At 38.3% G+C, this 22327-nt stretch overlaps 1 protein-coding gene across 8 annotated transcripts in view; it reads left to right on the top strand.

Moving 5' to 3' along the window:
* Cdc27 (cell division cycle 27) overlaps positions 1–22327 on the top strand; it is a 56458-nt gene that overhangs the window by 22663 nt on the left and 11468 nt on the right. For 3 of the 8 annotated variants that reach the window (XM_038327614.2, XM_038327619.2, XM_038327620.2), the window contains 8 exons: positions 65–276; positions 1349–1463; positions 2046–2179; positions 8443–8542; positions 9606–9813; positions 10775–10947; positions 13847–13999; positions 14478–14686. In XM_038327614.2, the coding sequence (XP_038183542.1) occupies positions 65–276; positions 1349–1463; positions 2046–2179; positions 8443–8542; positions 9606–9813; positions 10775–10947; positions 13847–13999; positions 14478–14686 (1304 nt within the window). The remainder of the gene's footprint in view (positions 1–64; positions 277–1348; positions 1464–2045; positions 2180–8442; positions 8543–9605; positions 9814–10774; positions 10948–13846; positions 14000–14477; positions 14687–22327) is intronic. The other 5 variants (XM_038327616.2, XM_038327618.2, XM_038327621.1 and 2 more) reach the window with 3 other exon arrangements.

The raw sequence follows: 22327 nt of genomic DNA on the forward strand, positions 1-22327 counted from the left end.
CCAGCAGAATGATGAGAACTGAACAGCGCATCATAAATGACATGGGTGAAAATTTCTGTTTCAGGAATTAAACAGACTGAACTTAGAATCTTCCAATTCAAAATACTCCTTGAATACAGATTCCTCCATGTCTTACATTGATTCAGCTGTAATTTCACCAGATAACGTCCCCCTTGGAACGGGTACTTCCATATTATCTAAACAGGTTCAAAATAAACCAAAAACTGGTCGAAGTTTATTAGGAGGACCAACTGCTCTTAGCCCATTAACCCCGAGGTAAGTCACACAAGATATTTTAAAATGTATTCTAATATAAATAATCTTTGAATTATAATGCAAGTTAATATAAACAGCATTTTACCTAAAATCAGTGTGAGAAAGTGGCATTCTGAAGAAATACATATATAAAATTTTTTAATTAAATATGAGGGCTGATATTATAGCTCAGTTGGTAGATTGCTTGTATAGTGGACACAAAGCTTTGGGTTTGATCCTCACTGTGTAAGTGGACAAGGCTTCAATGCCATGTAATCCTAGTTAGTACTTGGGAGGTGGAAGCAGGAAAATCAGAAGTTCAGAGTTTTCTTCAGCTACAACTTAGAAGCCTATGGCATATAATGACCTTTCTCAAAATAAAGCAGAGGTAAAAGGTGTTTAAAATATGACCCAATTAGTATATGTATTGAAAGATACTATTTATGGCTGTGCATCTGCAGATAGCAGTAAAAATTGAAATATTGTTTATGATATAGTTATGGCAATGTTATCAGTTCATTTTTTCTAAAACTTAGAAGAAGATTGACACCTATCATTTTAAAATATGTTGTCAAAATTATTAACTATATGGTATATGTATTTATACAGTAGCCTGTCACAAAGGCTACATATTGAGAACTATGAAACAAAACTCACAAAAGAATAGACTATAGATGAGTCTCAAGGCCAGGAGGTATTGAAATAGCATGACTAGGAGAATGATTACAGCATCTACAGAGACCAGCGGATAACTATATTGATAGTTATTAGGTAATTACCAGTAATTTCTAGGACATTGTCTCCATTGTTCCAAGAATTGGAATTTATTTTTGTCGTTTGGATCTTGGCTTTCATAAAGGCAGTCCATTTCTAAGATCAGTAGCTATTGTTCAGTTAGGTCCTTGTCCTTTTTGAGTTCTGGTGGGTGGGGTACTCTACATTCACAGCTCATTTTTAAATCTGCCCCTCAGATCCTCACTGCCCCAAGACTGATTTGCCATTCTCTTCCTTTTAGACCTTCTAATTTAAGTATACTGCTGCTTTATATATGCCTTGATGACTTTTTGACACCTTGATTTCAACCTCTTCTCAGTTTTGGGATTTTGCCATTAGAAACCCCAAGTCCTGGAGATGGATCCTATTTACAAAACTACACTAACACACCTTCTGTAATTGACGTGCCATCCACCGGAGCCCCTACAAAAAAGGTATTTTCTGTGTAAAATGTAGTTTGGGTAAAGAAACTTACTTAAAATTCCAGTCTCTATTTCAGAGAGAATCCAACTTTATATAATTATTCTTTCCTTAGAGTTACCAAACTATAAAAGAATGTTATTGTCACAGCATTCCAGATACATCAGACACATGCATCTAGTTCATTTTTTAACTATGTTAAGATTTGTTTCTATCACATTGCACAATTAATGTCAGACAAAGCAGAGACCTTTTTCTTCCCCTTCCAAGCAAGCAGAAATCAGTAAGTGAAGCATTAGAGAAGCTAGAAAGAAACGGTGAAGCAAAAGAGCAGTGTCTATCTCCTCAGACTCCTATTTAACTCTGTTACTAAATACAAAAGGAAAAGTATAAATCTTGTTGTATCATTTTCTTTAGGAATTAATTTGCTATATATAAATATTAAGACAAATAGCTGTCTTTTAACACAATGTAGTGATAGTAGTGATTGTTTTAAGATGACACATATCCTGAGCTGTTTTCATTGAGAAGATGCAGATAGGAATATATCATAGTCTTTTGTCGCTTACAGTGCAATCTATAATCACAAACCTTAGACTTTTTGTGTTTTACAGTCTGTTGCCAGAATGGGTCAAACTGGAACGAAGTCTGTCTTCTCACAGAGTGGAAATAGTCGAGAGGTCACTCCAATTCTTGTCGCACAAACGCAAAGTTCTGGCCCACAAACAAGGTATTTATTATGGTGTCTATTTCTTTAAAGTTTTGCTTGTTTTGTTTTTAAGACAGAGTCTCTATATTCTTTACTCCTTGGCTGTCCTGGAATTCAGTATGTAGACCAGGCTGAGATCTGGCTACCTCTGCCTCCCAAGTTCTGGGTAAAGATGTCTGCCACCACGCATGGCAAATCAGATTTTATTCTCCTCCCATTATTTATTTCAGTACATGGGTCATAAAGTCAAACTTTAGACTGTCACTGATTACAGTCTTGACTATCTAAAAGAAATCACTATCCCTGTAACGTTAGAGTGGTGCTTATAATCAGGAGTACCAACTTGCAGACTGCGGTTGCCAGGGTTCCTGTTATAAGAATTATTTGAGTGGTGGGATTTGGGTTTTTTTATTTTGTAGGGCAGGCAGTTTTTACTGGCTTTTGCTTGTTGTTTGGTTTTTCCCTTTTTGTTTTTTGATATGTGACCCTAGATGGTCAGAAACTCACGGTGAATCCCACACTGGCTTCAAACTGGCAGCAGACCTCCTGCCTCAGCCTCCTGAGTCCAGTAGTGAAGCCCTGATCTGAGAATCCAAACTTCTCTAAAATACAAGACCTTGAACACCAGTGTTACATAAAAGGCTTCAGATTTTGGAGTAGTTCAGATATTATCATTTTGAATCAGGAATGCTTAACTAGTAAGGATTTTTATACAAATATTTCAAAATCCAAACTAGCTGAAATCTGAAATACTTGTCATCTAAAGCATTTTGACCAGGTGTTACTCACTCTGTTTCTCAAACTGGGTATCTTAAACCAAATTTATTCTCTTCCTTTTTCCTTTTCTTTTTCCTGCTTCCCATGTTGCTAACAATCTCTCCAGCTTTAAAACGTGTAAGTTTGAAATCAGGTATTGGGAGGAACATTTCCCCTCCAAAGTCTATAGGGAGGATCTTTCCTTACTCAGACCATCCTTGGATCGTGACAGCATAGTTCATGTCTTCCTTTGTCTTGACAAGGCCATGTCTGTATCTAGATTTCCCTTCCTGTAAGGACATCAATCATACTGGATGGGTCAATACCCACCTTTATGACCTCATCTTCACTTGATTACAGCTGTGGAGACCCCATTTTCCAGATAACCAGTCACAGATGGGTTCTGGGCATTAAGAGAAACTCAATTGACTACTGCCATATTAACAACCAAGCATTTCTTAGTAGTTTTCTCTTTTCAAAGACACCTTTATGGTGTATATTTTAATGTATCAAATGTGCCTTTGTATGGTGAACCCTTACAAAGTACATTTTGATGCTCTCAGGGAATATTATAACTGTTTTGTGTGTGTATCATTGTTTAAACATTTTATATATATATATATATATATCATTGTTTAAACATTAAAAAAGTCATCTCATCCCCTGTAATGTGTCACAATAATGAATTTTTCCTCTTCTGCATATCAGAAAAAAAAAGCTGTTTCATCTTTTTTTTTAATATTTATTTATTTCACATTCTGACCGCAGTTTCCTCTCTGGAAGTCTTTCTGTTTTCTAGGCTAGCCTCACTAGGCTCAAGTAATCATCTTACCTCAGCCTTCCAAGTAGCTGGAATGATAAGCGCGTATCACAGTACCTAGATGTCATTGTTTTTAAAGGAGATTTTACTGAGTGGGGCGCAGCTGAGGAGATAGCGCAGCAGACACAGGTTCTTACTGTGAAAGCAAAGGGGCCTGGGTTCAAATTGATTCCCGGCACCACATAGAAGTTGGGTGTCCGCATGCATGCGCTTGTAACCCTAATGTTGGGTAGAGACAGGCAGGTCCTGGAACCTCTCCTGTCAGTCAGCCAAACCAAAACTGTGAACTTCAGGTTTAGTAGAGACTGTCTTTAAAAAGTAAGGTGGATGACTGGAGAGGTAGCGCAGTCCTGAGTGCTTGCTTGTGAGACATGAGTACCTGGGCATGACCAGCACTAAGAGAGAGAGGCAGGAGGATCCAGAGAGCTCACTGCCAGCCAGCCTAGCAGAAAAATTAGCTTCTGGTTCAGTGCAGGACTGATTTATGAAAATAAGGTAAAGAACCATAGAGGAGGCTGTCTGAGGCCCTTTTCTAACCTCTGCTTACACACTTAGGGTGGGAATGTGTGTGTGCATCCTTATATTTATTATTTATTTATATTAACTATATGTTTTTTGGTTTGGTTTTGGTTTTTCAAGATAGGATTTCTCTGTAGCTTTGGGGCCTATACTAGTTCTTACTCTATAGACCAGATTGGCCTTGAACTCACAGAGATCCACCTGCCTCTATCTTCCTAGTGCTGGGATTCAAGGCGTACACCACCACTGTCTGGTGCTGTATGTATATATTTTAATTTTATGTGCATTGTTATTTTTGCCATGAGTGTTGGGTCTCCTGGAAATGGAGTTATAGAAAGTTATGAGCTGCCATGAGGTGTTGGAAATTGAACCTGGGTCCTCTAGAGAGCAGTCTGTGCTCTTAACCACTGAACCATCTCTCCAGCCCCTTGAAATTATTTTGTTACCATGCATATGAAGGATTTCCCAGCATGGCCAGCCCCACCATTTTCTTTACGTAAATTACCCTCTAAGATTCATTTGTGTGAATTTCCCAAGGTATTTGTTGGTAACTCCCAGGACATTTTATTTTATGTGTATGGATATTTCAGCTGTGTGTATGCCTGTGCACTATGTACATGCCTGGTGCCTGAGAAGGCCAGAGGAGGGCATTGATCCCCTGGAACTGGAGTTATACTGGAGCCATCTCTTCCGCTTCCCCCTCCCGATCATATTTTAAAACTTTAAAACAGTGATGCTAGTTATACCTTTTTTCTTTTAATGTTGGGACTGGATAGATGACTGCTCTTTCAAAGGAACGAGGTTTGTCTCCCAGCACCCACATGGTGACTCACAACCTTCTATAACACTACTACCAGAGGAACTAATGCCTTCTGACCAATACACATAAAATATTTTTTCAAAAAAAAAATAAATGTTATTGTAATTGACATATGATCACATATGCCAAGCACCTTTTATTGTCAGGTTCCGAGTTAACCAAAAACAAACTTAAAATTCAGACACTGTTCACATTATATGAAATAAATATATATTTTCTGATTCCTTGGACTTTGGGGGAAATCTCCACTTACATCAAGTGAGTCTTTAGAACCAGCAGAACCTTAACAAAAACATAGAAAAGTTTCTGTCCTAACCTCTAGTCTAAAAAAAACTGCCGTAGCTTTCTTTTTCTTTGATGGAGAATTGTGACACCCTTATGCAGTCTTCTAAGTCAGTCTTAAAACTGTTCCTAGATTTGTCCTCCCTATAAACTACCCTGCATTATAAAATTATTCCTTTCTACTTCTTGTCATAATTCTTTTTTTATGAGTAATCACGTTGATTTCTTATTGTACTATAAACGAGAGTTGTTCCTGGAGAGATGGCTCAGTGGTTAGGAATGTTAGCTGCTCTTGCAGAGGACTGGGGTTTGGTTCCCACATGGTGGGCTCCAACTTCAGTGCATCTGATGCCCTCTTCTGGCCTCTGCAGGCTACTACATGCATGTGGTGCACATAAACTTATAAAGGCAAACACACAAACATGAAATAAAAAATAAATAAATTTAAATAAATTATATATATATATAGTAGGTAATAAATAAAGCTTTTAAAAGAGTGGGTTGATTCCCCCCCAAATTTTCCTACTAGGTAAAATTTACTACTAGGTAAATTTTCCTTCACTGAACTGTGTCTAGGATGGATTAAAGGTAGCTCTAAACAGGTTTTACTTACTAATTGGTTTCTTATTTTTAGAACTTTCTGACCAAGACAGGTGATATGAGGGTTGATTTAATTCCTTAAGTTGTGGCAGGGTCTGGAATCACCAAGGAAGGGTCTGTTGGTGAGGGATTGTCTAGATCAGGTTGGCTGGCCTGTGGGCATGTCTGAGAGGTTTTCCAAATAGGGTTAGTTGAGGTGGAAAGACTCTACCTGAGTATGGATGGCACCATTTTATGATCTGGGCTCTGGTCAGAACCAGAGAGAAAGAACTCAGCGTAACTCTCTTCTTCTTAACCCTTTGTCTCTTATGTTGCTTTTGCCAAGAATATTTGGAAACCAAGATGAACAACCAATAATAATTACCCATAAATTATGAAGTGTTTAGATTTACTTAGTCCGTAAGCTGTCTGTCTCCCCTCCCCCATTTTATACAGGGTCTCATGTATCCTAGAATGGTTGCAGACTTGCTGTATATCTGAAAATAACCTTAAACTAATTGCTCACCTGCCTGCACCTCCAGGGTGCTAGGATTACAAGCCCTTTAGCAGTATATCAAGTTTATGTGATGCTAGAGGCCAAACCCAGGGCTTTGTGCAATGCTAAGGAGTTGTGTCCTCACACCTGTTGCCTACTCTTTTGGTTTTTTGAGACAGGGTTTCTCTGCAGCTTTAGAGCCTGTCCTGGAGCTAGCTCTTGTAGACCAGGCTGGTCTCGAACTCACAGAGATCCGCCTGCCTCTGCCTCCCGAGTGCTGGGATTAAAGGCGTGCGCCACCACCGCCCGGCTTGCCTACTCTTTTTGTTGCTCTTTGAAACAGATCTCACTATACCCTTACTCAGTCTTAATTAGATCATTTTAGCTTTTTTTTTTTTTCTTTTTTTGAGACAGGGTTTCTCTGCAGCCTTTTTAGAGCCTGTCCTGGAACTAGCTCTTGTAGACCAGGCTGGCCTCGAACTCACAGAGATCCGCCTGCCTCTGCCTCCCGAGTGCTGGGATTAAAGGCGTGCGCCACCACCGCCCGGCTCATTTTAGCTTTTAAGTTTGTTTGTTTGCTCTTTTTTTTTTTTTTTTTTTTTTTTTTTTTTTTTTTTTTTTTTTTTTTTTTTTTTTTTGAGACAGGGTCTCATTCTGTAGCCCAGACTGGCCTTGAATTAAAAACCTGTCTCAGCTTCCTTTATTATAGAGATTATCAGCATTATTATACCCTGCCTAACTAAGTTATAATTGAATTCAAAGAAAAGAATTTTTTTAAAGATTATGTTCTGCCTGCATATGTGCCTGAATGCCAGAAGAGGGCACCAGTTATCAATGTCTGTGAGCCACCATGTGACTGCTGGGAATTGAACTCAGGGCCCCTGAAAGAGCAATCAGTTCTCTTAACCTAGGACCATCTCCAGCCCAGCAGTTAAGAGCTTGGTGTTGTTGCAGAGAACCTAGCTTCACTTCCCACCACCTATTTGGGTGGTTTACAACTGCCTGTGACTCCAGTTTTAGGGAATGTGCTGCCCTCTTCTAGCCGTGCATACCCCTGGTGCATGTGTACATGCAGGCACTGGTGTGTATGCATGATATAAAAAGTAGCTGGGTGTAGAAATACATGTCTTTATTCACAACACTTGAGAGGCTGAGTGTGAGGCCAGCCTGCTCTACATAGTGAATTCCAGAACAACCAGAGTTGCATAGTTAGATTCTGTGTCAAAGAAAATAAAATAAACCAAATCTTTAAAGGGGGGAATTCATTTTTAGCTGAGCAAGAGATAGGCAGATTTCTGTGAATTCAAGGTCTTATTGATATACATAGAGAGTTCTAGGCCAACCAGAGAATACAACAAGTAAGACCTTGTGTGTGTGTGGGGGGGGGGGGTCAGACAGATGGCTCAACAGATAGAGCTCTTTGTGTTCTTTTGAGGACCACCATTCAGTTCAAAGTAGAATTCTTTTGTCTTATAGTTTCCCTTTCAAGTAGACCTGTATAAAGTGATGATCATACTCTTTTTAGCTAAGTAAAAGAAACCTTTGATTTATTCTAGTGACATTTGTTTACTAGCAAATACTAGACATTAAAATTATTCATGCCCAACTTTTCCTTTTACTTAACATTTTGTACATGCCAGTGGGTGCCCCAATTTTTTGTAGATGTATTTGTTGTTTATTCACTCAGAAGTTATTTTTTAGATTGTTTTAAGTAAAAATGTCTAATTTCAGTTAGTGAAGATTGTTACTGTACTCCCACTCTATAATAACTTAATTGGGTTGGGGGGTTGTCCTGTGCATACTGGTACATGCTATGCACTCAGGCCAAAGGAGATTATAGCATCCCCTGGAACAAGACTTAACTGGCAGCTGTGAGTCATACAGAGTGGGCATTAGGAACAAAGCTTGGATCCTTTTGGAGAGTATCAAGTACTCTTAAAGTAGAATTGTGACAATAGCTAATGATCATAAGCTGAGTAAATGTTTTAAAATGTCGGTTTTGTTTGTTTTAGTACAACACCTCAGGTATTGAGCCCCACCATTACATCTCCCCCAAACGCATTGCCTCGGAGAAGTTCCCGCCTTTTCACTAGTGACAGCTCTACAACCAAGGTAAAGGTCACAGTCACTGCTTCCTGCGCTAAGATTTCTGTGCATCGCTGACCCCATCTCAAACAAGGAAAGACTTTTGTTTTTAATTTTGTTTAAAATTATATAGCTCAGGCTGGTCTGGAAATTGCTCTCCTCCTGCTTTAACTTCTAGGGTGCTAGGATTATAGGGATGCAACACCATGCTGAACTAAATAATTTATTATTTGGTGAACTAGGTATAATTTTTGTGACTCTCCTTAGTCCTTGGGTAAATGTGTCATTCTTGAAATGACCAATTTATAATAAAAATGTCAGTGGCTTATCGGGAAATAAGGCTGGAGGGAAGATGCAGCTATTCAAATGTAGTACAAATGGGTTTGTTCTGAAAGAATAATCCTGTATCATAACTGTTGTGGTTAGTTGCACTAATGCCTTTGTTTGATAAAATGACACAAAACTCTATACACATGCAAAAGAATTCATTAAGTACTAGGAAATTTTCATGGGGTCTCTGGTTTACATGTTATCACTGAGGAAAGAAGGAGTGGAAATTCAATCATGTTATTTTAAAGGTTAAAAGCAAAAGATGAGGGAATGTTTTATTTCTTGATCTGCTGACTGACATTAATAATTTACTTTTGACATGATATATACAGTGGTTTTTGCCATTGGTTATAGTGCTTTGATGTAATTAGTATTGCATTTTCCAATTTTTAAATAGTGAATGAGATTATGATACACTTTTAGAAAAGAGCTACCCTTAGTGCAGACTGTGTTCAGTTATTATTAACTTATTGTATTTAAAATCAAATGACTATCAGGGCTGCTCATTCCTGTGATTTCAATACTTGGGAGGCTAAAACAGGATTGCTTCAAGTTCCAGGTCAGCATGAGCCAAAAAGTAAGAACCTGTTTCAAAACAAACAAAAAATAGTTTTTGAAAACTTGTTTTTAAAATTTCAGGTTAAACAAAAAGACTAATGAGGATTACGCAATTCTCATATGTGTAGTACTCGAGAAAATGTCAATGAAAAAATCTAAAATAATGAGTGTGATAAGCATGACAATTTATCCCTTTTTACAGGAGAATAGCAAAAAGTTAAAAATGAAGTTTCCACCTAAAATCCCAAACAGAAAAACAAAAAGTAAAACTAATAAAGGAGGAATAACCCAACCCAGCATAAATGACAGTCTGGAAATTACAAAGTTGGACTCTTCTATCATTTCAGAAGGGAAAATATCCACAATCACACCTCAGATCCAGGCGTTTAACCTACAAAAGGCAGCCGCAGGTCTGTTATAAATGCTTTCTGTAGTCCTTGTGCTTTTTTTTACTTTATTATACACTTATTTTAGCTAAGTTTCTTCACGCCTTCCTTGTTTTTAGATAAATACTGGCATTAAAAATGTTTTATTGTTTATTTTTATGTTTTTAAATTTGTATTTCTGTGCATGGATGTATGCCCACAGAAGCCAGAATAGGTTGTGAATCCCATGGAACTGGAATTATAGATGATTGTGAGCTGCTGGGTGGATGCTGGGAACTGTAGCATGACTGATAAAAACCCAGAGACAGAAATTGGGTTCAACCTGAAGGTCAGAAAAGCAAAACAGCCAGTCACTAGCTCTGACCTCTACCTCAGTCTGAAAATAGCGATCCTGCCTCCAGGAATCTCAGAATGAGACTGTGTCTGAGAGCTGTCTCCTCCCATCTTGTATTCCTCTCTAGGGCTGGGATTAAAGACGTGCACCACTACCACCAGTTTCTGTGGCAAACTAGGGGGCTACTGGGATTAAAGGTGTGTTGTCACCATTGCCAGGTCTGTAAGGCTGATCGGTGCAGCTATTTCATTCTCTGAACTTCAGGCAAGCTTTATTTATTAAAATATAAATAAAATATTTCTACAGGTTCGGAACTGGACACAAAATGCACTTAAAAACTGAGCCCCCCCCCAAAACATTTTTAATTTGATTACATTTCCCTCTTAAATTTTTTTTTTATTGCATTTATTTGAGAGTGTGTGTGTGTTAGGTTACAGGACCGTTTGTAGGAGTTAGTTCTTAGCATGCATCGTTTGGAGTCCCAGGGATCAAACTTGGGTCATCAGGCTTGGTGGCAAGATGCTTTAACCACCAAGCAATCTTGCCATTCAGATACTGGAACTTTTTTTTAAAGGAGTAATCTGTGGTTAGCTTTTTTAGAAAACCAAAGTTGTATTTTTCTCCTTTGTTTATTGTATTTTTTTCTCCTAGAAGGTTTGATGAGTCTTCTTCGTGAAATGGGAAAAGGTTATTTAGCTTTGTGTTCATACAACTGCAAAGAAGCTATAAATATTTTGAGCCACCTACCTTCTCACCACTACAGTACTGGTTGGGTATTGTGCCAAATTGGACGGGCTTATTTTGAACTTTCAGAATACATGCAGGTAAGTATGCAAAGATATACCTATGTATATATCCCTTGGTATGTATAATAGTTAGGGTTACTGTTGATGTGTTGAAACACCATGACTAAAAGCAACTTGGAGAGGAAATGATTTATTTATTTTACTGGTAGCTCCGTATAAAGCAGCGAGGTCAAAATTCATGCAAGACAGGGACCTGGAGCAGGAACTGATGCAGAAGGTATGAGGGATGCTGCCTACTGGCTTGCTCCTCAGGGCCTTTGCTCAGCCAGCTTTCTTAAAGAATTTAGGGCCACCAGCCCAGGAGCCCTACACCAGGATCTTGTGAAGGCATTTTCTCCATTGAGGTTCCTTCCTTTCAGATAACTCTAGCATATGTAAGGTTGACATAAAATTAGCTAGTATAATAATTTATAAATAAAATTATTTCTTGCATTAAGAGATTATTTGAATTTAGTGGACTTGTAAAGGATTTATAGAGAAGTCATCAAGTTATGTGAAATATTTGTATTCTCAGTTGAATATGAGAATAGATATTTACCATGTAATCAATATTTATAATGTAAATTCTTTCTACAAAATATACAGAATTATATACTGAGCTGAATGTTTATTATTTAACATGTTTTATAAACTTAATGCTGTTGCCAGGTGTGATGGTGTACATCTTTAGTCCCAGCACAAAAACAAACCTGCTTACTATATCTGTGAAGATGATTTATGTTTAATTGAAGACATAATGTCCTTATAATAGGTTTTTTGTTTTCTTTTGAGGCAGGATCTTTTACTTGATACCCCTGGCTACACATACACACACACACACACACACACACACACACACACACACACACACACACACACCGATGCTGGTATTTAAAGGCATGCACCACCACGCCTAGCTTGTTTTGTTTTTGAGACGAGGTCTAATGTAGCTCAGACTGGCCTCCGGCTCTGTATAAACCAGAATGACCTAGAATTCCTGATCCTCTTGCCCCTTCCTCCTTAGATATTGGCATTATAGGGATGTACTATCATCCCCAATTTATGAATACACATATAGGTTGACTCCAGGCATCAGCCCTTCAACTTTTTTTAGTTAGTATTTTTTTTCCGTCTTCCTGTTTGCATAATTGATAATCACTTGTTTTTTGTTTGTTTTGTGTGTGTAGCTAGCTAATGCTTGTTTGAATTCACTGTATTCATTCTGCTAGCCTTGAAATCACAGGTATGTGCCATCATACCTGAATTGCTTTCCTTTTTTATTTTTGGGAGACAAAGTCTTGCTGTGTGATTCACGCTCATCTTGAATTCATTGTGTAGCTCAGGCTGGTCTCAAACTTGCCACAGTCCTCTTGCTTTAGCATGCTTCATTCCTAGCTAATAATCACTTCTGGAAGGCCACAGTCGTTTCTGAAAACTTTGAAAGCAAAAGGTATTTCTGTGTGGCAAATTGCTGTGTCTATCTTATAGCCTGTGTCCTTTGGAAGAACTTAACGCACAACCTTTTAACAGATTTGAGGGAACTTAAAAAACATCAAACTATTTCTGGATGCCAGATCAACATGTTTTGGGCAAAAGTTCCCAGTTTTATCAGTGTGCTTTCCTGGAACTGAAGAATGGCTCAACAACGAAGAGCACTTGCTATACTTACAGAGGCCCAGTTCGCAGCACCACGTCAGCTCACAGCCGTCTGTAACTCCATCCCTGGGGGTTTGACACCCTTTTCTGACATTAGGTACTCCCATGTATGTGGCATACATACACAGAAGTAAATATTTAAAACAGAAATTCTTCCCTTATTTTCTGTCATCTTCATTTTGAACTTACTAAAGTGATAAAACTAGGGGATTTGTTGGATTTATAAAGTTGTTTTGTTTTTGTTTTTTTAATAAAGTTTTTTGTTTGGTTTGGCTTGGTTTTTTTCTTTTTTCTTTTTTTTTGGTTTTTCGAGACAGGGCTTCTCTGCAGCTTTTTTAGAGCCTATCCTGGAACTAGCTCTTGTAGACCAGGCTGGCCTCGAACTCACAGAGATCCGCCTGCCTCTGCCTCCCGAGTGCTGGGATTAAAGGCGTGCGCCACCACCGCCCGGCTTAGCTTGGTTTTTTGAGAGGCTTTCTTTGTGTAGTTCTGGAGCCTGTCCTGGAACTCGCTCTGTTGACCAGGCTGGCCTCATACTCACAGAGATCCATGTGCCTCTGCCTCCTGAGTGCTGGGATTAAAGCTGTGTGCCATCAGCGAACAGTAGTAGGATTTCTAAAGTTTTTATTTAAAACAAGATGCACAGTTCCAGAAATAGTGAATATTTTGAGGAAAGAGGGGAACCAGAGAGACCTTAGGAAAGGGCAGTTGGGACCCAGCGGTTCCATGCAGGTCATGGTTCAACTTCCAGTGTGCCCTAGAGGGGGCAGCCATCTGACCTTGTTTATACCGCAAAGGTTTAAACTCAGCCTTTCAGTAGATTCTCCCTACCCCTCTCTTTCAAATTTTATTTTGTATGTGTACCAAACATGTGCCTGGTGCCAGAAGAGTGTGTTAGATCCTCTGAAACTGCAGTTTGAGAAAGTTGTGAGCCATCATGTGAATGCTGGGAAACAAAAGCCAGTTCCTCTGCGGAGCTGCTGGCGCTCTTAACTCCTGAGCTGCTCTCCGGCCCCTCTCTTTCTATTTTAGAGAAATTTCTTTTCAAGTTTCATGTCTTTTTAAAATGCAAAAAGCGGGCTAAATGTGAATGATTGCTTCAGTATTTGACTTCCTACAGCTGATTCGTTCAGTTATCCTTGTTGCTAATTCACATAAAGAATAATCTTTGCAGAATTTAGGTCCTGTGAAGACTTTGACCAGCATTGCCCTGTGTATGTAAACTGTAGCAACGTCTTTGCCCTTACTCTTTTCTTCTCTTTGCTTTGCTTTTCTATTTCAGGCTGAAAGAATATTCTCAGAAGTTAGAAGGATTGAGAATTACAGAGTTGAAGGTATGGAGATCTACTCTACAACACTTTGGCATCTTCAGAAAGATGTTGCTCTTTCAGTTCTTTCAAAAGATTTAACAGACATGGATAAGAATTCACCAGAGGTATGGTTACAATTTGTTTAATAATAGTCACTTTTCCTTTATTTGTTTAATGAAGTGTTTATTTAATTATTCTTTATCAGTAAAAAGTCAGGAGTCAGGTAACAGGGTAAGAACCTGAATGGTCAGAGAAGCTGCAGAAAAGCCTCCTCCATTCATCCTTGCTTGTAGAAGCTAGGCACAGTGTGAATTGCTGTGATCCCAGCACCTCTTCAGGGAGGAGACGGAACTAGGCAAACCCCTAAAAGCTTGCAGGCAGCTAGCCTTTTGCACACAACAGAACAACATAGACCCTGTCTCAAACAAGGTGGAAAGTGAGGAACAATATCCACACACTTAAATGTGTGCACATACGTTTCCTAAGGTCAAAATTAAGTTTAGATACAAGAGAAATTAGAAACTAATTTTCTAAATATGATAACTTTTTTTTTAAGAAGAAAGTATAAAATACTGTAACTGTTGTTTGTTTCCATTTTACCAGGCCTGGTGTGCTGCTGGAAATTGTTTCAGTCTGCAACGGGAACATGATATTGCAATTAAATTCTTCCAAAGAGCTATCCAGGTTGATCCAAATTATGCTTATGCCTATACTCTATTAGGACATGAGTTTGTGTTAACTGAGGAACTAGACAAAGCCTTAGCATGTTTTCGAAATGCTATAAGAGTAAACCCCAGACATTATAATGCATGGTAAGTGTAAAGACAAAGTCTCAGTGAATCATTTTTATTTCATTTGTTTGCATGTGTGTGTATATGTATGCAGTGTGTGTGCTGCAGCAGACATGTGGAGGTTAGAACATAATATCCAAGAGTTGGTTTTCTTCTTCCACTGTGTGGATCAGGCTCAGCAGCAAGCACATTGCCAGCCCTTAGTGGCTTTTTTCTCTTATATGTATGCATGTTATGCTTGTATGAGTTTTTTGTATTATGTGCAACGGACCAGCTTAGCTGGGGCCCTGACAGAAGGGACAGGGTCTCAGGAAGAGGTGGGTAAGAAGTCGGCAAATGACAGACAGACAGATGACTCAAAGGAATTGCATCTGAATGTGTCTTTACTGGGTGTGAGGCTCATCCTTTATACAGAAAAGATTGCTGAACTGCATGTAATGTTTTTTCATGCAGTACAGATTATTATTAGAATCATTATTAGATATATGAGGATAGATTTTCATCAGACAGATGTCCCTGGTGTGAATCTATGGGTTGGTCATGCTAGACATGGCTTGGCATTAGTTTCGATGTAAATCTTTATCTAGCCTAGGAGTTCGTGGCATTTTGAGCTAAGGGTAAGCGGTTGTGGTTAACAGTCACACAGTCTACGGTCTTTTTATATTTCTGCAATCTATGCAGAAGAACTTCTTCTTTCCTCCTCCTTCTCCATATTTCTAACTCCTTTTCAATCCTTCCCCAAAACCAATCTCAAGACGTTACAGGCATTTATCTCTCTCTTCTATCCTTATCTCATTTTTGCTCAATCTGTCTTAATTGCTTAATTAACTTTGCCTTTTGTTCATTATTTACTAAGCACCAGATTAAACCTGGAAACCTTTTTGCCTTTAATGTTAGCCCATCTTCCTCCATTAGCATCATATCCTCCTGTATATGGCGATGTCTCATCAGTAGACTCTGGGAACTTAAACATACTGTCTTCCCTTCCAGAAGAAACCAGACTGCATTCCTTAGAACATAAGCAGGTAATGCCAAAGGTGCAAGGGCTCCAATGCAGGAAGCACAGCGCACACACCTTCTCTGCAGGCTCTCTTCCTTGAAGCGTGTGCCACAGCCTAAGTGAGAAATCACACAGACTCCGCAGGACCCTGGAGCGGAAGAGATACTTGCTGCTTTTACAGAGGACCTGAGTTCTGTTCCCAGAACCTACATGATGGTTCATAACCTTCTGTAGCTGTAGTTCCAGGGGATCCGATGATCTTTTCTAATTTTTCTGTACACAAGGAATACTCTTGGTGTACATATGAACATTCAGGCAAACACTCAAAACACATAAAATACAAATAAATAAATCACTGGGAGGAGGCATTTAACATAGCCAAGAGTGATGGTGCATAGTCTTATCCTCAGTACTCAGGGAAGAGCAGACAGATCTCTGAGTTTAATGCCAGCCTGGCTTGTCTAGTAAATTCTAGGCCAGTCAAGGCTGCATGGTGAAACCTTGTTTCAAAAGAGAGGGGGAAATACAACAGAGTACCAACAAGACGGCTCTGTGGCTCAGGTGCTGCCACACAGCGTAGTGACCTAAAGTCCATTCCTGGACCCACATGATGGAAGGAGTCTTCTAATCCTCACATGTGTCCCTTGGCACATGCACATAGACACAATATTGAAATGTTTTGTTTTACTCTGCTTTACTTTTTAAAAAGTTAATTAAAACTTGGTTATGGTGGTAGCGTGTACCTGGCTACAACTTAGCTTTTTCTGCATAGGAAATTCCAGACTAGCCAGAGCTACATAGCATGACTCTGTCTCAAAATAAAGTCAGGGAGGGGAGATAAAATTTAACCCACTTATATAAAATGCTTGTCTTCAATGCACAAAGCCCTGGGTTCTGTTTCCAGAACTATATATATACCGGGCCTTGTGGCTCATGCTTTAATCCCAGTACTGATGAGGTGGAAATGAAGTTCAGGATTATCCTTGGCAACATGAATTGGAGGCCACCCTGCAATACATGAGGTACTCTCAAAAATAAATAAATATAAAATAGTATATAGATGAAGCATTTACAAATAATAAAGCATAAAGAAATCATAATATCCTAGCCTAAACTATATTATATATGTAAACATGTAAGCGTGGATAAAGTCTAAAAATTAAGAAAGGAGATCACGAGGTGATGAAAAAACAGACAAAATATAGGCAGAAGGAAACATGAGTCACGGAAGCAGATATAACACTTAAATTGTTTTTTATTTTCAACTTCATTTAAGGTTGGGGGGTGTCTTGCACGAGTTCTGATTGATCTTAAGAATAAAAACCTGGAGCCAGATATCAGAACAAATGCTGAGAGATAAGAGAGAGAAAAGAGCAAGCCACAGCCAATTCTTAGCTTGCTAACTCCTTAGACGAAAGAGGGACCAAGCTCCTGTCTCTTCCCACCTTATATTCCTCTCTCTGCCCAGCCATATCACTTCCTGTCAGTACAGACTTCCAGACTTCTGTTATTAACTAGTGGCTAGCTCTGCCCTTTGGTCTTTAGGCAAGCTTTGTTAGAGTAAAAACACATTTCCCGTTTTGTCTAAAAAAATTTTCTTAAGATTTATTTTTTTATCGTGTATGCAGTGTTTTGTCACATGTATGCTTGCACACCAGAAGAGGGCACCAGATCTCATTGTAGATGGTTGGGAGCCACCATGTGGTTGCTGGGAATTGAACTCAGGTCCTCTGGAAGAGCAGCCAGTGCTCTTAACCACTGAGCCATCTCTCCATCTCCCTTTTGTCTAACATTTTAAAAAAGGTCATAACTAATATAAGAAAAATTATATGCAATAAGTACAACAACTATATTTAATATACAGGTGATAAATACATCAACAATGTCTAGTCCTTTAGCAATTGAAAAATTCAGACAAAATACTTCATATCCTATCTTAGTAGCCCAAAATGTTGTACCTAATTCATTCTATCCTAACTTGGATTACCAACCTAACAGTAAACTTTTATGTCTCAACGCCTTATACATATTACACCCCTTTAGTGGATTTCTTTTCAGAATCTTGTAACAAGGATAACTTATAACTGTGACATCTTCAACTTCATTAGAGACCCACGAAGGTAATAATATTACCCAAATAAACAGGAAGTGCAAACAAGTGACTTCCAAAAAATGTGAGAAATGGCAGAAACAGCTGGCTGCCTGGACAATCTCCCAAGGTTCCTCTACAACATTGAGACATCTGTCTTTGGCCTACAGACCTAGCATATCTGACAGACTTTTCTGTGAAGCAGGACATTCTGCAGGGCTGTCCCTCCTTGTCTTGTCAGAGGTCAGCAGTCCTTTCCTTTGTGTCCTCCTTGTCCAGTTAGGACAGTGTTCTGTCAGCCGTCGAGGCAAGGGCACTTTCTAGCCTGGTGGCTTACTTTTGCCACACGGAAAGTAAACTCCAGGGGCTGGAGAGATGGCTCAGCAGTTAAGAGCGCTGGCTGTTCTTCCAGAGGCCCTGAGTTCAGTTCCCAGCAACCACATGGTGGTTCACACCCATCTCTAATGAGATCTGGTGCCCTCTTCTGGCTTGCAGGCATACATGCAGACACTGTATACATAATAAATAAATTAAACAAAAGTAAACTTCATATGGAGTTTCTTCGATAACCCATCATTTTCTCTGAAATAGTTTGGAGCTGCCAGGAACAGACATGTCTCATGGTCATAAAATTAAAAAAAAAAAAAAAACCTATATTATTAAACATCTTAAACATCTTAAATGCCATATTCTACAGATCTTTGAAATATTTGAAGATGACCTGTCTATATATCTGTCTCATCTTGAAACATACCTGATATAAGTTCGATTGTAATAGGTGACTAATTACTAATCTGCATTTCCTTATTATCCTACATAGTTGGTAATAACTTTTAAGGACTAGAAATTTGTATTACCTTGTTAATTGAGCTATACAGGTTCGATACCTTGAACAAGATTAGAAATGTATGTACAGTATGTTCTAACAAAAATAACCTTAATTTGTATCAGTATACAATAATCCATATAAATGTATTTAAAACTAGTGATAGTTTTTGTGATGTGAAAATAGATTCAATAATCAACCTTTTTATTCTATTTCTATATCTTCCCTTTTTCTTTTCAGAGTAGACTCAGTAATCTACCCTTATATCCTATCATATCTATATCCCCATTTTTTTTCTTTTTAAAACAAGAACTCTAAATCTAAACTCCTTTGTTCACCTTTTTTCCTGACCATTAGCAATAACAACTTGTAACCAATGCCCCCAAACAATGATTAATATCCATAACCCAATTAAAGATCAAAAACCACCCACCCCACCTCTTGGGAATGTGGGTGCCATGTTCTTAAAATTACTTCCTGCTGTCTGGGGGCAGTGGCATCTTTAGAGGATCCTGAAAAGAAAAATTTGTGTTATTTGTCAAGTCCTGGGAGAGGTAGCTGTTTCATTTGTTGTCCAGTCCTGCATAGTGGGAAACTGCAGGGCTTGTCTGAAGTCCTGGCAAGAGTAGTCTGTGAGACTGAATCATCTCAGCTAGCCACCTCAATATTGTCCTGAGCAATTTGTAATTTAAAGCCAATCTTTAGGTGATGTTTGTCAGCTTAGCAGTATTATAGTCCTTGTAGAATCATTGTTGAGTATAGCATATAATTCTGATTTTTAGACAGAATCATAAGGGCTTTGATCACTCAAATTTTTGATTTGTAACCTGCCTTTCCTGATTACTTTGCATTAGTTTAGAATGTAGGGGCTTCTAATGTTGGTATTCCCCATACGGTGCGAGGAAGGATCTAGCTAGTTCTCTTCTTTTTTTTTTTTTTTTTTTTTTTTTTTTTTTGGTGTTTTGAGACAGGGTTTCTCTGCAGCTTTAGAGCCTGTCCTGGAGCTAGCTCTTGTAGACCAGGCTGGTCTCGAACTCACAGAGATCCGCCTGCCTCTGCCTCCCGAGTGCTGGGATTAAAGGCGTGCGCCACCACCGCCCGGCCACTAGTTCTTTTTATAAGTTTAGTTCTCTTGCTTTTTTGATATTGTTGTTAATCTCTCTGAAAAAAATTACTGCGAACTCTTTCCTAAGGTTCACTTTCTGACCATAATTTGTCAATTTCATCATTATTCAAAGGTACTATAATTTCTCCTGGGTCTATTACTGCTAATGGACAATGTCTCAGTTTTCCTTTTAGAATCAATTCAGAGACATATCCCACATAAGTTTTTAATTTTTTACTCTGTTTATGTGATAAAAAGATTCATTCTAAGATATCCTCCCTCTGCATTAATGTTTCTGTAAGAGAATGCTTAGAGGGTAAAATAAGCAAAATGCAATCAGGCTTTGGATCCAGCCTATCTGCATGTGCATTCTATGATGTTTTTTCCACCAGAGCCAATTCTCCATCAGCTTCAGCTGATAGTTAATTCTCTTGGACTCTTGAAGTCCTTATCACTGTCTAAGGTTTTGAACAAATTACTCAGTTTATCAGGATTTACCCCAATAGTAGGCTGTAAATAGGAAACGTCTCCTAGCAATCTTCAATTGATCTGAATTTGGACCTTATAGGGTCTAAGTTTTTGTAGACCTATTTTATGTCCTAAATAATTAATAGAATCTTCTCTTTGTAAGCTCCAGCAAGGCAAAATTTTCTTCTTCAAACATTCTTTCCAAAATACCTACATTTCAACCAGCTAGTAAAATGTCATCCATGTAATGGCAATCTATAGGTTGAGGAAATTGCTTACATATCGTTTCCAGTTGCTGACATACAAAATATTGGCACAGGGTGGTGCTATTTAACATTCCCTGTGGGAGAATCTTCTATTGATATCTCCTAGCAGACTGAGAATTACTATAAGTAGGCACCATGAAGACAAATTTTCTGTCTTTTTCTTATAAACATATAGTGAAGAAATAATCTTTTAAATCAATAAGAGGCCATTCTTTAGGTATTAAAGAAGGCAAAGGAATGCCAGACTGTGGAGAGCCCATTGGCTGGATTACCTTAGTAACAGCTCTTAGATCTGTTACCCTTCTCCATTTCCCAGATTACTTTTTAACAACAAATACAGGAGAATTCCAAGGGCTGGCTGATTCTTCAATATGCTGAGCATCTAGTTGCTCCATTACCAGCTGTTCTAAAGCCTGCAGTTTCTCTGTTGTTAGAGGCCATTGTGCAATCTATACAGGTTTGTCTGGCGAGCATTTTAAAGACAGGGCTGTGTTGGTATCTTTGTTCGATCAGCAGCTGTTGTGCCCACTTGTATAGCCTATGGTCGGTGACTGTTTATAATACCTTCTAATATTTTTCCCAGAAATATTTGTTAGTTTACGGTTAGCTTCTGAGATTAGAGGAATGTTAATCTGAGCATTCCATTAATGTAACAAATCACATCCCCATAAATTCATTGCTATGTTAGCAACATACGGCATAATTTTCCTCTTTGTCCTTCTGGCCCTATATATTCAACATATCTTGTGCCTTTTACCTGAGGTAAAGTTCCAGTTCCTAAAAGCTGAACATTCACTTCCTGAAGAGGCCAATTTTGATGCTAAGATTCTGATGAAATTATTGTTACATCCACACCTATGTCTACAAGACCTTCAATGACAATTTCTTTTATTCATATTTGTAATTTTGGTCTTTGTTCACTTATAGAAGTTTTCCAGGGTATTTGCTTTATGGTTTCTCCTAAATTTTTTGTTCTCTCTTTTCCAGTTGTTCTATCATTCAAAGCAGTATGGTTTCTTATATTAGGGCAGTAGGTTCTTTCATTGCTCTGGGAAAGAGTTTCCTTCACAGTTACAGAAAATAACTCAACTGAATTTGGTTGATTCAATATTGATTATATCCCGGGTTCATTACTCTAAGGGTGCTGATCTTGCCTTTAATGGCCTAATTACCCTTTTGCATTGTGCATTAGTATTTTCAAAAGCCAGAGATTCAATTATTATTTGTCGACCTTCTGAATTCTGTATCATTCTATTTAATGTTGAGGTCAGCCATTGTAAGAAATCTGTGAAGGTTTCCTTTGGGTCCTTTATAACCTTAGTAAATGACTCAATTTTCTTTCCTATTTTTTTTTTTTTTCAGTTCTGTCCCAAACATTCAAAGCTAGTGTGGCCATCATATAGAGATTGTCTTTGTACATCCGCATAATATCCCTCTCCAAGAAGTTGGTCTTGGAATATTTCCATACCTCTAGCCCTACTTCTTTGTTCAATAGTCTTAGCCTCATCTTTCCACCAAGTCCCCCATGTCTCTCCAGTCTTGAACAATGTGTGCTTCATAAAAGGTAAATGCATGCCACATGAGACTGTTGTTTCCTTGAGTCTCCTTAAATACAACATTTTCACAGGAGTCCATTCAACTCTTACATAGTCTTGGGGATATCTGTCATTTGGCAGTTGTTCCTGTAAGGTAACTGGATAAATTAAAGATGTTTTTATCTTATGACGCAGCATAATTAATTAATTATTTCACTAAATTAATTCACTAAATTCCTCTGTCTGAATCTGAATATCTCTATGATCTGTTTTAATAAGTTTTTCTAAGGCCTGTATCTTGGCACTGATGTCAACCAACATTTTTAGAGAATTATCAGACCAACAATAAAGATTATCAAAATGATAATTAACA

This window comes from Arvicola amphibius, chromosome 4 (genome assembly GCF_903992535.2).
Source record: "Arvicola amphibius chromosome 4, mArvAmp1.2, whole genome shotgun sequence".
Taxonomy (NCBI): Eukaryota; Metazoa; Chordata; class Mammalia; order Rodentia; family Cricetidae; genus Arvicola; species Arvicola amphibius.